Raw genomic sequence first — 17,713 nt, 5'->3', positions numbered from 1 at the left:
TTGCAATTCTGGGAATCTTTGTATTCTGGGAATACAAAGGAAGATCACAGAAGAAATTATGAAGGGATTTATATTCTATTGTGCATACATAACACCACTTGCTGTTTTACCAAGCACCACAAATTCAATTAACTTAAGCAAATTGTCTATTGTCTGCCATACAGCCATCTATCACATCCTACAGCCAAACCACATTTGTTTTGTGATATCCACTGTTTTACAAATTGGAATTAGGACAAAGCATTACACCTTCAAAGGGGTCTGTGCTATATCTACCTTGCTAACATATTTAAAAACCAAAAGTGATCAGACAAGCTAGGGAAGAAACATTCATTTTTCTCTGCTTAAGAATACAAAAGAAGTATAAGAATATAAGAATAATTCAGCCCCAAGAGGAGTTTTCTAATTGTTTGTAGCAGAGCAGAGCTCAGCTTCAATCATCCACAATACCTATTACAGCTTCATACTATGGTCCCATTCCCTTTTTCAGCAAATGTTTTATGGCATGAAATCTAGCTGAAGTACTAAACTTACATAAATAAAAGGTCTGTGCTGCACTGACATTTCACACTGCACAGTCTATCTAAAATAAACTTAGGTAGTTCTAGAGATAAATCTAGAGAATCATAGAATCATAGAGTATCCTTTCAGTTGTCTCCCCAAATCATATTTGCTCAGGCATTAAATCCAGCAGCCCCAAGTGGCATTATTTAGAAGAGATGTATGGCTTGAGCAATTGCACATTCCTTATTGTTAGCTCAGTTTTATCATCCTGGAAACAGAGGAGAAATTAAGCTTAACCGAGCCTGTGCAGCAAGTGTTTAGAGTAGCCAATACTGAGAAAAGACAGAAAAATAGCACTGAGCAAAAGAGAAATTCTGCAAGTTGATACAGGTGGAGAGGGAGAGGACAACAAAAGGTTGTTTGTTTTTTTTTTAAAGCAACCCAGCACTCTGTATAATTAAAATAAAACACTTCCAAAGAAACTATTCTTCATTCTGTACAGCCCCATAAGTAAATCAAATATACTGAACTATTCTCTTCAGTATGCAGAAGCTTTGCACTGAGCAGGGTGCTTCTGGCAATCGCTCCTACTGTTATAAAGTCTTCCACTCTGATCAGTCCCAGTTCCTTAGTTCTCTGACATTCCAAATCACGTAGTTTGGTGACCAGAAGCGCAAGCCTAACTAGCACACTTCAGAATGAACCAACAGTTGTTCAGACAATCTAGTTGAGAAACCCTTCTCACAGTAAAAGACACACAAAAGCCATACAGGTTTTAACCACTGGCCTAACGTGGCCATTTTAACCTCCTGTGTCTAACAGGTGTAATTATGGCATGTGTGTTCACAATTATCACCACCATAACCATCATCTGTTGCCATAGAAACAGTAAAGTTAAGCAAGCAGTCAGTATCAAACTTTGCAAGTTTTACAAATCCAAATCAGAAAACTGAGAAATATCTAAGATTTGTGCTTTTATTACTTTGGGATTATTGATATATCATTCCCATTTTCTTTGCTTTCTATTATATTTACACATTGGCAGAAGCTGACATTTTCTGGAAGAACAGAATTACCAACTCAAAGAGGCAGGGCCTCTCAGCAGTTCCCCTGCCTGAGACATAAATCTAACTAGGAGAGTTTTCAGGCTGTGCCAGTAAAAAATATAAACCTTTTCTTCCATCACAACTGAAAGTACTTTTGCACGTTCAGCACACAACGTGCTCTCTAATGTACTGTGTAGACCAACACAAAAAAAAATCAACAACCATGTTACCCAAACCCACATCAATATAAAAATGCATGGCCATCTTAAGTACTTTATGCCTTCTGCTACTTTTGAGAGACCAGCAGTACATCTGCAGTCCGTCAGGCTAGACACAGCAAACATGTTCTGTTCAGTCTCCTTGTGCTGAGTTGAGTACCTGATCCCCAGCAAACTGCAATCAAGGCCTGATTACATTAAGAGAAGGCTAAAAGCTTGAGATTGATACTTTTTCCCCCTCGTGTTAAAAGAGGTAATCTACTGGCCATATGGAAACTGATTCAATCAGTAAAATAATATTCATTCATAGCCTCGTAGAGCTTGTTTACTCAAATCAATATAATGAAAGATAATTATCTCATTACATTCTAGAAATAGATGTTATAGCTCAAGGAAAATTACACATAAATTCCAAGTAAAGCTAACCTGATTCCCTTGAGCAAGCAGGGCTTTTAATCGGGCTATTTCAGCTCTCAGCTCACGGATCAGTTTGACGTTAGGATCTTCATTAATAGTAGGCTTGTTGATGATGTTTTTGGCTCTATTTGCATAGCGAAGTGTACTTAAAGTTTCTCCATAATTGACATCAGCAGGTGAAATAGCTGAGGAGATGAAATCAGAAACAGTTTATCCAGCACCACGTGTTTTATTTAGTAAAGCTAGTTTATATTTTCAGTCTGATAAAGTTAACGTGGATGAAAAGACAGAAATGCATAACCACTACAACAGCAATTTGTTGAGTTCTTCATTCTGTTCTACTGCCTTCATGGCACTATAATTGTATTTAAGTGATTTAAATAATTAGGTCCAGCAATCAAGAGCTGTAAAGCAATCTTTCAGTCAACGTATGTAACATTTACAACTCATTGGTAAGCATAAGTATCCTGTGTAAACACTTCACAGGCTCCTGTGAATTTGCACATGAACAGTGGAAAAAATCACCACCTATTTTATAGAGGATCGATGTAATAATCCAATGGAAAAAGTCATTTCAGGTAGAAACACTTTTGCTCCAAGTTTTGAAAGTAACTTAAATACCATTAAAGTAAAAGATAGATATGAAAAACAAACCAAAAGAAGAGCTTCTATCACCCATTTACAAAACTGTTCTGCTGAGCTGCAGGTGTCTGGCAGCAAGCAGAATATTCCTAATCTGAGGCAGCAAGACAAATAAGAACTGTTTTTACAGACAATTCAACAAGGAGACGCAATGGATTTTTAATGAAAATGCTGATGCTATATTTCAGCTAATTTTCCTAACAATTTGCAAGATGTCTAAATTAAAGAGACTATCATTTGGAAACGAGGGACCAGAAGTCTTCTTAATGATGCAAAAGAACAAGAAACCCAAAGAACCAGACGATGAAAACTCCCGAAAAAAAATAATTAGGCAACCATAATTTTCTGGCCTTCCACATTCTCGCAGCAATACTAAATATTCCTTTAATGTTAGAGATTGTCTGAATTAGGGGAGATGCTCTAGGCACCAGTCTATACTTCCTCTAACTCACACTACTCACTTTCCTACTTTATTTACTGCCTCCCTCCCACTACTCAATTCTTCTCTTTCAGGACAGATGCTACAATATTTTATAGAAACAAGACATATCAGAATCAGATGTATTTTTATGAGAACCTTTCTTAGAGCCTAAGATGATCTTCCTGTTTTTTTGCATGAGCGTTTAGTTACAGAAAAGGCATGCCAAACATATCTGGACAGCCTGTCAGGCTCTGTTAGGCAATTCAGCCACATTATCACTAGAGTTACTGCTGGAGAAGAGATCAACCATCAGGGCTGTGCCTAGCAGATGCATCGTTAATAGATGGAAAAGTAGCTGAAAAAGCAGCTGTGCACTATAACCATTAGTAAAGGCACTGAAAGCTCACTGCGTTTTTAAAGCCTCCTCACCCACCCCACCACAGAATACATGGAGTTACTCAACCATGTAACTGTAAGAAAGCATCAAGGAAGATGTTAGCACAGTGCTAGTCAAACAGCCAGAAGAACAAAGCAGCATCTGGCCCATGATGGCCTTTTGATCCCGTGAGCAGTCTTTGGAAAGGAAATGGCACCAATTCCAGAAATATCCCCAAAATCCTGCAGTGTAAGAACTCAGAAAATCCAACCATAGCAAAGCAACTGAAGAATCGGAATTTGGTTCAATGCATTTTACAATCTCCACTTCCCTGCCCAGCCATTTCTCAAAAGAGGAGTCCATCAATTAAACTGCATCACAGTTGAATAGCGGAGAAATAGCTTCACGCTTACACCTCTGACATCCCATATTCTTCCCTCCTCTCAAATGCTAATTTTTAGTAGTTTAAATAGTTGGTTTTTAATGAGATTCCCATCCCAATCTGTTCAAAAACCTGCAATAGATGCCATACGCAGTTTTTAAATCAATTGATCCTTACAGAGCTTCCTATAAGTAAAAAGAAAGCTGTAAGAGAAGTTTGTAGGTTGACTGATCATGAATAATTAAACCTGTACAAAGTTAAAATGCTGTACTCAAAAAGTAAGTTAACAAAAAATGACATTCTTACCCACTGAATGTCAATGTCAAAAAAGACCAGGCTGTTTCTGCCACTAATTCTAACAATGTTTTGGAAAAGTAAACTGATTCACACCTTAATGCTGACTAGATTCACAAAACCCTTCTTTGAAAACAAAACAAAACTGAGGATGAAAGGCTGCAACCTGTGGAGGAAAGGTGTAAATAGAGAGAATTACAAGACTTCATCTAGATCCAGGCTTGTGCATTTATCACAAATATCAGAGCTGTCCTGAACGCAAATGAATCACAAGAACAAACAGGAGATATTATTTGAAGATCAGCTGGTCAGATTAGCTTATCATTACACTGTGTGTGTATTATAGACTAACACAGCAGTGAGCTCATGTCAGAGCAGATGCAGAGAATTAGGCACATACATTTGGATGACCCTTATGTATGCATAATGACTGTACATATACAATCTGAAAGCCTTGTTATGTGACCAAACATAATGCATCCAGAAAGAGATCACAGAATCATAGAATCCTTAAAGCCTGAACATAAAAATGAAATTCTCAGGTTCTGGAGACACAACTGCCATTGTTCACTACATTACTGAACAGATTAGACTGTTCCCATGTACATAATGAGACCACATACAGTTGTACTGCTGCAAGAGATGTTCTGTAAGAGTGCAGGTATAGACAGAGTGTTACTAGAGAAGTCACAAAGAAAGAAAAAAATTAAAATGTGTAAATAATGCTCTGCCTGAATGAAGCATCTGGAATCTAAATATTTACAGCTAATCCTATTAAGCATGAATAGTTCAGGATGCGAAAAAAAAAGTCATTTAAAAACACTTACTGGCAATCATTATAGTTTTAGAGTTTCCTCCTAGGCTATCTTTTAACAGCCAAGTCAACACAGAGTCTCTGTAAGGCACAAATACTTGTTTCTTCTTTGAAAGAGGATTTGTTGCATCCTGAGATAAATCAGCTGTGATGTGAGGACAGAAAAAAAATAGCAGTTATACACTTTCATTCATTTTCAAACACAGAATATATTCTAGGCCACCATTTCATAGAACCACAGTCTGGCTTTGGTTGGAAGAGACTTTAAAGATCATCTAGTTCCTAACTCCAGTACTGGTGTAAATAAAAACTGTAAATTACCAAAACGGTATTTAACAATTAACAAATCCACAACAGCATAAAGCACAAAATCTAATAACTTACCTAAGGCAGAGATGACATTTCCCAGAGTAACGAGAGATTTGTTAATATTCCCACCTTCCTTTAATCTGACCCCTGTGGCACCAGTGGCATCTGCTCTCTCACTTCCAGCAAGATCTACCAAGTGAATCTTGCTAACAGTCTCACAAGGCATTTCAGAATCAAATTTAGCCTAAAAATAATTTAAAAAAAAAAAAAAAGGTATTAAGCTACAAAATTCTGAAATCTTACTGAATTCAATTTAATCACCTCATTCGTGTCATTGAATTTTGCTCACAGCAGCAGAGCATCGGACGGCAGGTATATGAGGGTTGTCAAAGAAAGGCATTTATTGTGACTTTTTTTCTAACTCCCACAGAAGTGGTTACTTTGTGAAATCGTAGCACTTGCAATTCCAAGCCTTTTATGCACATGTGCCAACAACTGTGAGCTGGCATTTACCTGCTGTACTGCAAATATGTGCTGCATTCATATTATTAGCCTTCCAACTAACATCTGAACTTACAGCTTCCACACACAGACACCTACACTCACGTTCTCCTCCCATCTCCAAGTTTAAGGAAGTAGCAATTAGGAGTTTACGGCATATTAAAAAAAATAAGAAATTAAAAGATTACTATGCTCTGAAAAAACAAGTTCAATCTTTCCACCAGTAAATGAAGAAATATAAATAGGTTTCTTAGAGTAAGAAAGGAAAAGTCAGTAACAAAACACTCAGACAACATTTCTACCCCATAATTTGGGCCACAAAGATGTTTTGTTGTTTTGTTTTTAAGCTGATTTAGCTCAGATTTCCAACCTGAATTTCCTCGAAATCTATTAAGAGTCATTTTAAATAATCATATTATACTGTTAATTTTAAGGAATGTGATTACTGATAAAGGTGCTTCCGATTGCCAAAACGCTACTTTCATACTTCTATCTTTCTTGTCAGAAGACAACATACAGTCACTATTTACCCATACTTGCTGATTTGAGAAGTATATTTTATTATTACCATATGAGTTATTGAATGCAGATACATTAATGTATTATTTTTACCTGAGTGAAATTGATTGTGAAAATGGCATGAGACCTGCTGCTGACATCATTCATTCCAGTTGCAGCTGTAGTTCTGTTTATGTTTCCTGCATCCATAAGTTCTTCTACATCACCATAATTTTGCACTAAATGTTTCGACAAATCTAAAGAAAGGCACAGTGATTCAGTATGCCCATACATGCACTTGGTTTATTTTTTTTTCCCCAACAAAAGGACTCAAATTACCATCACTTCAAAGTGATGCTGCAATTACAGTGTTTATTGCTGTGCTTTTTCTATTACTCTTATGGAAAAGAATGAGATCTCCTGTGAATAACTGCAAACTTATATGTTTACAGTAAATTAAGAGAAAATACACATTCTTATTGAAGTATTTGGTGCTTAAGTATAATCTCTCAAGAGACAGGAACTTCCAGTGGCAGAAGATGGATTAAGCCAACTGGATTACTCCATTCCATCTGAAACATTATGGATTTATAAATCATATTCAATGAATTCTTAAAACCAATTGCACCTCTTAATATTACTTGAAATTTGTTTCACTTAACAGATAAACTGTATTTAAGTTAGTAATCTTAGAACTGAGAAAGCAAGTAGAACTAGAAAATGAGGCTATTCACATTTAGTGCTTTTATAGCAAATGGAAGTTCTATATCCACCATCATCTTTATTTCAAAGGAAAAAAAAACAACCATGCAATTAGATCTAACACTTTAAAATATACAAAGGTAATAAAATATCCAATGCAAAATGTTTAAAGTCTTTCTACCTTCAACATACGGTCCTTCTTTTGGATGTTCTCGGATTCGTAAATTATTCGTTTTTGATGACTTCCTCCTGAGCAGATCTCTCACACGTTCATTATAAATTTCCAAATAGCTGAAAGTAAAGGCCAGAAAAACCACTGACTGAATGAAGATTCAGTAAGAAAATGAAAGGCATGTTCAGACAGTTTGAAAGATGAAATGCCTGGGGAAGCAAAACCAAAGTCGGCTTAAGATAGTAATGACTGCTGCGTCCTTGAGGAAAAAAAACAAGAAATCAAAAGGGAGCAGGCATTAGCAAGATCAAGAGCACCTAATGTCAGCCTTAAATAAATAGTAAAATAAGAAAGATGCCTTCCAATAGTAAAGGCATTTTCATCATCAGGTAAATAAAGCAAAGTACAGAGTTGTTGGATCAAATTTAGAAGTATTGCACATTTTGACTGTGACTGCCAACAAAAATCAATTATAGGATGGAGGCCAAGCATGGAAAGTTATCTTAAAAACTGGCCTTTCTCAGAGATAAGTGAAACAGGGTTGCAGGAACTGAAACAAGTATGATAAAATAGCAAACTACTAGATGCCAAGACCTACCTGACTTCTGTTCGAAAGGACGCCTCATTCCGTTTTGTTTTTTCACTTATTTTGCTGAACAACCCTTCACAAATCCGAGGTATTAAGCCAGCATCACCCTGAAACAACAACACTTCTTATTCCCAAGGCTACATATGCATGTGAAATACATTTTGAAAAATAAAATCTTGAATCAATTGTTTCACACCCATAAACAGCAATGGGAGGAATCAAACCTTCTCCTGCCCCTCGTTTTACTTTATTCACCTTGCCACTTTAATCCTTATGTATGTAGGAACGTACATCCTAGCTCCAATTCTTTACTGTTGGGCTACGTGTCACCTCTCTCACTAAGTTTCAACATCCCCAGCTACTTAAGGCAGAACTGCTCCCCAGAGCAACGTAAGAACTGTCTTATTCCTCCATCTACCTCATTACAACATGGACTTGGCAGACATCTGCAGTGAACGTCTTTCCCAACCAAAGCCAAGGTCTCCCCAGCAGCAGAGGGGTGAATGAGAACCACACAGCTCTGATCCCAGCTGCCATGCTCCCATGGAGAGCTGGTTTAGGCAGGTACATCAGCACCCACCTATCTGCTAAGCTCCCCACCTCCCTGCCACAAAGGCAGAGGCTAACACTCCTCCAGAGCTGAAATGAGTGAACAAAGGCAGAGGACACGCATACAGATGAGCTTTGGGCTCAGAGCTGCTAAAGCAGAATAGCTTACAAAACAGTCTGTCAGCTACAATTTGCCTCCAGTCCAAAAAAGCATAGACTTGATGCAATGGACTAATTCTAATTCTATGTGCTGCCAAGGCAAGAAATGATGTTCATTAGAGTTAGTAGCCTTGTAATTAGAAAGAAGGCAAATCAGGACAAACTACAACAAACATCCAGCGTGAAAACAGCCCAGGCACTCCAGGCATCCATGAAAATTTTCCTAGTGGGATTCTAGAGATATCTGACTGCAGAAAACACACCCACAGCAGACTCATCTGCACCAGGCTCTGGCAAGACAGGCACTGCACAGGCAAAGATTTCTCTTCTGTTCTGCCCCCATTCCAAGGTCACTCCAGCCTGCTTCCACACTGCTCCCATCTTTTCTCATTCTTCAGCTTCTCTGTTCTGTCAGCGTTCTCCCAGATGCCATCACAGGGCTCCTCACCTTATTTCCTTGGTGCAGACAGTATTCCTACCTGGTTCTTCACCCACTCTCAATCCTGTTATTTCAGATCACTGCACACCCACATGCTCTCCCCCCCACTTTCCCTTCTTCCTAGCTTCCTTCTCCAAGATTTTAATGACAACCAGTTTGTCCTTCCTTAGCTGGGCTTCATTCTTCCAAATAATTATCTACTCTCTCCTTCAAGCATATCTAGATCTTCCTCTGACCGCACCTTGGTTTGCAAAAACCAAAACAGCCTTCAGATAAAGGCAGAAACTTACAAGTGAATAATGCTTACTTTGAGGGTTGCCTTTGGTAACACAGGAGCATCTTTTCCCATTATTTTCCAGAGCCCAGTGTTAGAATTTCCCACCACTTTTTATTTATTTATTTACTTATTTAAGAACACAGAGGAAATTAAAAGAACTTTCTTTCATCTCATGCTTGGAAACAACTGAATAGTTTTAATTACAGTTTAAGGAGAAAAAAAAAAAAACAACCATGAAAGATCCATCATAAGGCTTTAGGCAAGCCATTAGTTACTGACACAATTCAGTAGTTGCAAGGAGAGTCTTAAAATAGAAAATATTACTCTAATTGAATAACGCCATCTCTGGCAGGATAGTGATGAGAAAGTAAGAGCACACACTCCCCAGTACACTTTGTCACTAAAACGTACATCTTACAGAACATAGAAACTTTATTAGAAACTAAAATTAAACATTTCCTCCCTTTTCATCCCTTACTGCTCCAAAGTAGGATCAAGTATACCTTATCATCTCTATCTTATTTTTTTTTTTGGGGGGGGAGGGTTATAGAATTTCTCATTGTTAAAGTTGATAGAACCAAAATAAACAGTCCACTGCAGAACTTAATTTTCTCATTAAAAGCTTGTTTTCCTTCTGTGTTATCTAACCAGAAACCTCTTTACTGTAATTTAAACATTCTGTTGCTTGTCCATCTACTTAACAGGGGAAAAAATATAAAAAAATAAATGATTCCCTTCCTTTCTATAGAAGCCTTTCACATCTTGGAAGACTTTTGTTGCTCCACAGTCTTCCTTTCTCAGCATATGCAGGTCAGACTTTCCTGATAGAACATATCTTATAGACCTCCAACCACTTCAGCATCCCTGCTCAAGACCGCTCCACAGACTTCTTGAAATAGTTGAGGCACACACTGTTAAGGAAGCAGCCTTCCAAAGCCAAGATCAGCATACATTTAAAGGAAAAGGAGACTAGAATTCATATTTGTTAAGGAGAAGTGGGAAAAAGAAAATTTATTTCCAATTCAAGTTTTCTTACAGCACCGCAGCGTCTCTGACAGGGCCATCAATTTTCCAGCATTTAACTTGGCGGCTGAGTGTATTTTATACACACAATGTACAAAACCAGATTAAAGTATTTATGTATCATGGCAAGAAGATTAGACCTTTATTATCGAATAGTGTCAAACAACTCCAGCACCTATTCATTTGCAACATGTCTTGATGATTATGGTCATTACATATAGTCAGGCAGTCTCATAAAAATGTCACATATAAATTTCCAAAATAGAAATCCAAATCTAGGTCATAAGATCTTTTCTGGTTACAAAAGCCTATTTTGCTTACCACAGTGAAGCCACTTATTCTTTGATAACTGAAAGAAAAAGATTTAAAGCTAATTTACTCTCCTAAACTCAAGGAGGTGCAAGGTGGCATTTCCAAAGAGTGAGCTAATGAAGGACAAGTGGCAATATTCCCCTTTTCAATTCTGCTAGGAGCAAAAGTATTTTTTCCCAAGGATTAAAGGGGAATTAAACTTGTGAAGGCTGCCTTGCAAACAGGGTACGTCAGCTCCTCGTACTGCTCCACTCCCAACAGCTTTGCCAAGGCTTTCTGTCCTTGTCCTTGAGCCATTTTGGAGGTAGCTGCAAGAAACTACTCTTGCTCCTCACTCACAGATTGCCACGTGCACTTCCTATCACACCTGCCCCCTTTTTCAGGGTCTTCGCTGCAGTGCTAAGAAAGCTGCAATCCTTAAACTCAAAGTCAGCATTATCTACCTAGTGAAACTTACATTTAGCTACTCTTACCCCAGTTCCTACTCCACACTTGATAGCCTTTTCTGAGCAGGAGTTTCAATCTTCTAACCCTTCAAAAGTAGGCTAATAATGGAACTTCTTCAAAAGAAAATTGATCGTTTATGTACTTACAATGCACCTTCTTTTTTTGCTTCAAGTCTAACATGGAAAATCAGTGGTAACACTTGAAACATTTGGTTCTGTTACACAGTGAAAATGATTGCTTTTTGTTCAATGTAACAGAGCATCCCTTAAAGACACTTCTTGCAGGGGTAAATATTTACCTGGAGATGATATAAGAGCTTCTAAAACCTTTTAATACTACTACAAGTTGTGATGCAAGGGAAAGTTTGTTTGTACTATCAAACACATGCATATCTTCAATGCACTGCTACAGAGCAAAAATGCACATTTGCAAAGTGCTACATACCGCATTTCCCATCATGGTGTAGGACTTCCCAGATCCAGTCTGTCCATATGCAAAAACACAGGCATTATAACCTTCAAAAGCAGATTTAAGCACATCTGTACCAAGATTTTTGAAAACCTAAAAACAAAGAATTTTTTTTGTTGTCAGTCCAGCACAGCAAATATTCAACAACCACAGTAAGCTACCATGTAATAAGCCATTGGCATCAACCAACAATATTTACTCCATGACAGAAAAGAAGTACTCTAATCAAACTGCTACATGTTACTGTTGTGTTTAGTTTACAGCCACGCAGCACTGTATTTCCTACTTCTTTTTCTCTCAGAGACCTATGTGACTTGCAGAAGTACAAAAAGCTAAACACTATTCTTTCTGCAGCTCTCTTTGTTTTCAGCTCATCTCAGATGTCTTTCACTTTTCCTTACTGTTAATATCTATTTATTTTTTGCATCTCTGCCAACTCTCTGTGCTCTGCAAATATTGCCTTGGTCTCAAAAAGAGGTGTTTATCAATCCTGTTAGCACTTCTCCATGGTGGGTTTTCTGGCACAATTTAACCAAGTCTATAAAGAAAATGGCCCTGTTATTCTTGAAGTAGCTTTTAAGAATTATTACTTCCTAAGCAAACGGCCACGTTTTCTACAATGTTAAGTGATCCTCTTTTCTCTGCTAGCCCCTTCCCTTTTAATACAAACATTTGCCTCAGAAACTGGATGTGGCTCTGGGCAGCCTGGTCTGGTGGTTGGCAGCCCTGCACATAGCAGGGGGTTAAAAATAGATGATCATTGTGGTCCTTTTCAACCCAGGCCGTTCTATGGATACTATGGTTCCATCACATAACATAGGTGACCCATTCTCACCTGCTAATTCAGCTCTCACCAAGTGCCTTCAACACCTTTTTCTGTAGCACTGCCTTCAGCTTTCTCCCCCCAGGTACCTGACCACTATTAACATCACCCTTCACTTCCACCCATACCCTCACTGGCCCAAGTAACACGTGGTGCAATTTTTCTCTCAATGAAAACATTTATATGGGTCTCCCAACCCATAAATTAACTTCAGAAAAATCTCACAGATGTTTCCTATGATTTGGCTGTCACTTCTCCATACACGTGGTTTGAACTACTCAAAGTGTACAAGTCACTATTAACACTGAATGGCACATGCACATACCTTCACTGTAATCACACCACTCCTCATGGAGGAGCACTGAGTAATTCCTTAATCACTGATGCTGAGTTGCAAGCCAGCCCATGTAATACTTAACTTGATCTTCCCTTGAGCAAAGCAGCTACAATGTTGTAATCAGTAATACTTGTCTAATAGGAAGAGCACAAGGATCAGCCAGAGCACAATTTCCCTTTCTCTTGCCATCTGAGAAGCAGCAGCTCAGTACAGTTCTCTCTCCTGTGTACTTGCTACATTGATTTTTCCCTTTCATCCCTTTCTCTATAGCCATTTTTTTCCTCACCAGCTGGATTAAGCCTTTACGCATTACTGTTTTGACTACAGCTCTCCTAAAATTCCCACCTGCATTTACATCCTGCAGCCATTTCAGGACTGAGCCATAAGCCCTCCAGGGTGCAAAGGCTCCTACTAACCATCTTCCTGTGGTCACAAAAGCATAAGATTTTTTTATTCCCACAGAATAGTTCTCCCTATGCATCTTTCACTCACAGCAAAGATTCAAATGTTTTTTTCTTCCCCCCTTCATGATGTTTGTGGGCTTTCCTCAACACCAGGCTTCATAAAGAAGTATTGCACTATTCTTATCCATGCCTACCCATAAAATTAGCTCTTGTTCCTTGCTGCATTGTAAGAAAAAGCCTCCCTTATGTTTTCTCACCACGTTGAAAAAGGTTTCCAGTACAATCATAGAACCACCGTCCATCTACCACCAATGTTCCCCACTAAACCACATCCCTTAGTGCAACATCTACATATCTCAACTGCTAGTGACTCCACCATGTCACTGGGCAGCCCATTCCAGCACCTGACCATTCTTTCTGAGAAGAATTTATTCCTAACATCTGACCTGAATCTCCCCTGGTCCAGCTTGAGGCCATAACTTGAGTTCTTTCTACTTTCTCGTCATTCTAGACGGTATTAAATGGGAGCCACGTGTCTGCTCAGCTTTATGTATTTTCCCTGTTAAGAATCTGTGTATACCTTGCTCAACAATCTGGAGCAGTACATCGGCAGCTAGTTACAGGCAGCCTGGTCTGAACACAGACTTAATGCACAGGTTAGAAGGAAATACACTGTTAGGATTTAATTTCTTCAGGACAAATGGCTGCAATAGTGTTTTGTCACAAAAGGTCAGTAAGCTCATCAAAGTGCTATTTGTTCCTCCCATGTGAATGTGTGAATACAAACTAAGTGGCTGGATGGCAGATTGCCACTCCTACTCTAATTTTTTAATATGAAAGCATACTTTACATCTACGAGGCATATTAATGGAGCATGTCATATTAGACAGAATTTCTGTATTATTTCTCTGCCGTTCAAATGGAAAAACCCAACAGTCACAAACAAAGCACACTACCAACAGTCAAGATCAATTTTATTCCAGGCAAAACGAACGTGAACGAAAGCGCCCTTCTTCTATGCCACTGGTGCAGTAAACTGGAAACTCTGCAGGAACTCGATAAGAGCTTAACTACAGAGCCTTCCAATTAAATGTGGAATGAATCACACAACCAAAATAATAGCTTGTGCAGCTTTTGTTTCAAAAAAAAACGCACTTCCATTGTTCAAACATTCCTTTTGTTTTCACACATTATAATTACCGTGCTTGATATAGGATGACAACTTCTTTGAGACTGAGTAACAGAAGTTATCCTTGCCAGTACAGACCAAGGAAGCAGAGCCTGGCATCACGGGACACACTGTAACAGCAGAATACTGGACATCTAGGCTGTGTTTAGGATTTATTTTAGCATCCTACTACTATGCACCATAAAGCTCACAGACTTTAAAATAAAATTTTAAGTTGCTCAAGGCTGCTACAATGATCCCTACATAGGTAGATTTTTCCTTGAGTTACTAAATTTCCCACTACAAACTTGAGTTCCAGTCATTGCATATGAACGTGTTTCTCGAATGTCCAGCAGCACTAAAGCAATTAAGATACCTTTACATCAATCTCAAGTAAATTCTTCTTGATGTTTCAGAGAATATAGCAAAAACTGTGTTACTTAATAAAGTTTAAAAAAGTGTTCAAATGTCCATACCGTGCACCACTGGATTTGTAACTTTATGAAATAAAGAGGATTATGGAAATATGATCATCTCCTGCTTATGCTGATGCTTGAAGAGAAATGTCAAGTATAAATTCCTAATCAAGCACTTTAGTCACTGTTCTTTTAAATATTTTAAATTGGCTCAACTTTTTGTTTCCTCTTCTTAGTTCTATTCTGAGGCTTTTTAGGATTAGCCAACACCAATATCCCTGAATTTGGGAATTACAGAATAGATAAGAAACAAACCAAAAAGGCATGTAGTCATCTGACTTACAGCATTTCCAGCAGCAAACCCTTACATCACCTTATGGGGAAAGAAAGACTCAGATTTTCAGCTCACATTCCCACATTCCACAAATCAAAAGAGAAGATAATAATAACCAAAAACTTGAAATTTACTCAATAAATATATTTGGGAATGTGAAATAGTAAAGATGTCCACGTGAAATGCTAGGTCAGGGTGGGCCAACCTGTTCTAACCTGTGTGTATCATTCAAAGTTGGATTTTCTATTCTGTATGTGCAGGAAGAAAGGCATTTTTGTCCTTTCCTAAGCCGAATACTCAAGGGATGAGAAGGAAGAAACTATGACAAGCAGGTCCTTCAGTGTGTACCAAATATTTTTGTGGGGAAAAAAAAAGAGCATTTCAACTAGTGAAGAATGTTTCTGTCCAACTGAATTAAAGATATATGCTTGCTTCTCTACAGTCATTTTTTTCAAAAAGCTTTTCCAAAACAAACCTAATACCTCCTTTCACAAAGCAGCTCAGAGAAGCTGTCTAGCTTGACCTTACAAGACAAACCAGACAAGAGAAGGCATTTAGCCTGCTGTATTAGAAAACACAGCATTTAACCATGTTAAATAAGTTGGAAAAGGAAAAGGACAAGGACAAGGAAAGAGAAAAACATTCAAACTCCCAGGCATTTAGGGAATTTCTAAATTACGAGGGAAGCACTTCCAGTGGAAAGAAGTTTCAATAATGCTTTTACCACAGAGACAGAATGGGGTGGGGGAGGGAAGAAGAAACCAACTTCTTTTTAACTAGAAATCTTACCGTTTCTTGACAAACAAAGCTGGGACTTTTACTGTCTGCAGAGAAATAGGAAAAATCATAGGTAAAGGTCTTAGTTCTTTCTCTTCCTGTATCGCCAGTACCGCCCTCTGGTATCTATGAAAGAAAAGAAAATGAACTGGTACAATACATGCTGATGACATCATTAAAAAACATTTTTTAACAACTAATCTGAATGCAAATGCAACTTCAGGCTACACAACAAGACATCTGCGATGAAGGCTAGCCTATTATTCTAACAACAGTGAAAGAACATGCACGGCTCAGAAGTAAGGATTGTCACATTACATGACAGCATAGCAGGAATCCTTTGGATTTTAGCTTTCTGCTCACAACAGTATATTCCTGTCACAATTCTTATGCTTAGCCAGATTATACTGAGGGATCTTCCTACACTTCTAATTAATAGGAGCCAGAAACCTTTGCACCGTGATCAGCATTTCAGTACAGAGCCCTCATTAAAACAGCACTACATACCTGTTGCTCATGCTATCATTTTCTCAAGACATGACAGTTAGTGAAGCACTTCAGCAATAATCACTGCCACCTGAATCCATCTGTCTGAACAAACCGCACTGAAATTCCTGTTTGCATATTTGTCATTGGAAACTATCTTGCAAAAATCTATTTGGTTTGTGTGATTTCTCTTGGCAAGAGAAATGTTAAAGTATAAAATCAAAATATTATAGCAAGCGATGGGTACTTTGTGTTTAGTTACATGGGAATTCCAGGAGACTGCTTCTACAGATAAATTGAAGGTTTAATAGCTACTGGGCATGTAACTCTCTTCTACTTTAGGTTTTCATCTTTCAGCTAAGTAACACTCATGGCAATAAACCTAAGAGATACAGCCTGCAGACTGGCTATCAAAAAGCTGCAGTATGTTGTCATACATTGACCCCTAAGGATTACTTCAAAATTCAAAAACTAAGGGCTGTTCTCCATAACGTAGTAAGCACCACTGTTTCATGCACTCATCTTTGGACAGTTATTCAGTTAATATTTTCTTCTTTAAATTGTTTACTCACCTTCAAGTTTGTGATTGTCGTTTTATTTTTCTCCATTGAAATAATAAACTTAGCATTGAGATCTTTCTCCCTGAAAACAGAAGTGAAGCTTGAGTACATTAAAGAAAACATATCATGATCATCCACAGTCACATTTTCATTCAATAAGTTACTTGCCACAGTCAATTAATCAAGTGAATTCATTTTTAATTGCTATGAGAAATGTTTATTTATTGCTGCGGGATATATTTGAAGTACTTGGGCTTGCCTCCAAATCCAGATCCCTTCATCTAGAAGCAGAGAGGCAGCTTGGGGAAAACTGCCTCAGAAGTTTGACTCTGCGAGTCAGCTAAGTGGTGGGATCTTAATTTGAAGATCCAAAGCCCAGTGAAGTCAATTAAGTGGCTCTGAAGAGTTTCAAAACAGAACACTGTACGATGAACCCTAGCTGTAACCACCCCCATATTAGTAGCAGTGCCCATCCATATGGCCTAGGTAACAGGGACTCGGTCTTACACCCACAACACACTCATGGTTTAAGCTCACTTAGCAGTGGGGTACCCAAGGTGTTTTGGGAATGTGATGCTTGGCAGCACAAGTGAGAGACTCTGCTACCAAGTGTTTGCTGCATGAGATTGCTGCCTCTGAGAACACAGCGATCCCAGAAAGAAACACGGCCCACTTCCACAGCAGTGTTGTCATGCATGCACACGTGTGTCACAAGTGTTTGTTCTCAAAAGCATCGTAAGAAATGTTAGCTCAGCATCTAACACCTGCACACCTCCGTTTGTTTGCTAGAGATGGGATTTTCTCATACCTAATCAAAGTAGCAGCACAGGCTGCTCTTGAATGATAGCC

The 17,713-nt window shown here is 38.3% G+C and overlaps 1 protein-coding gene across 7 annotated transcripts in view; it reads right to left on the bottom strand.

Moving 5' to 3' along the window:
• Window positions 1-17,713, bottom strand: part of KIF16B (kinesin family member 16B) — a 133,949-nt gene that overhangs the window by 104,054 nt on the left and 12,182 nt on the right. For 6 of the 7 annotated variants that reach the window (XM_052676623.1, XM_052676239.1, XM_052676330.1 and 3 more), the window contains exons 2-10: window positions 16,877-16,946; window positions 15,831-15,944; window positions 11,536-11,652; window positions 7,895-7,992; window positions 7,306-7,415; window positions 6,537-6,679; window positions 5,499-5,667; window positions 5,128-5,259; window positions 2,195-2,370 (exon numbers count right to left, since the gene is read on the bottom strand). In XM_052676623.1, coding sequence (XP_052532583.1) covers window positions 2,195-2,370; window positions 5,128-5,259; window positions 5,499-5,667; window positions 6,537-6,679; window positions 7,306-7,415; window positions 7,895-7,992; window positions 11,536-11,652; window positions 15,831-15,944; window positions 16,877-16,946 — 1,129 coding nt within the window. Of the gene's footprint in view, window positions 1-2,194; window positions 2,371-5,127; window positions 5,260-5,498; window positions 5,668-6,536; window positions 6,680-7,305; window positions 7,416-7,894; window positions 7,993-11,535; window positions 11,653-15,830; window positions 15,945-16,876; window positions 16,947-17,713 lie in introns of those variants that run through there. The other variant, XM_052676420.1, reaches the window with a different exon arrangement.

This window comes from Tympanuchus pallidicinctus, unplaced genomic scaffold (assembly GCF_026119805.1).
Source record: "Tympanuchus pallidicinctus isolate F22 unplaced genomic scaffold, pur_lepc_1.0 scaffold1, whole genome shotgun sequence".
NCBI classification, from domain to species: domain Eukaryota; kingdom Metazoa; phylum Chordata; class Aves; order Galliformes; family Phasianidae; genus Tympanuchus; species Tympanuchus pallidicinctus.
The sequence above is the reverse complement of the archived record's forward strand: the minus strand, read 5'-3'. Positions and strand labels throughout refer to the sequence as shown.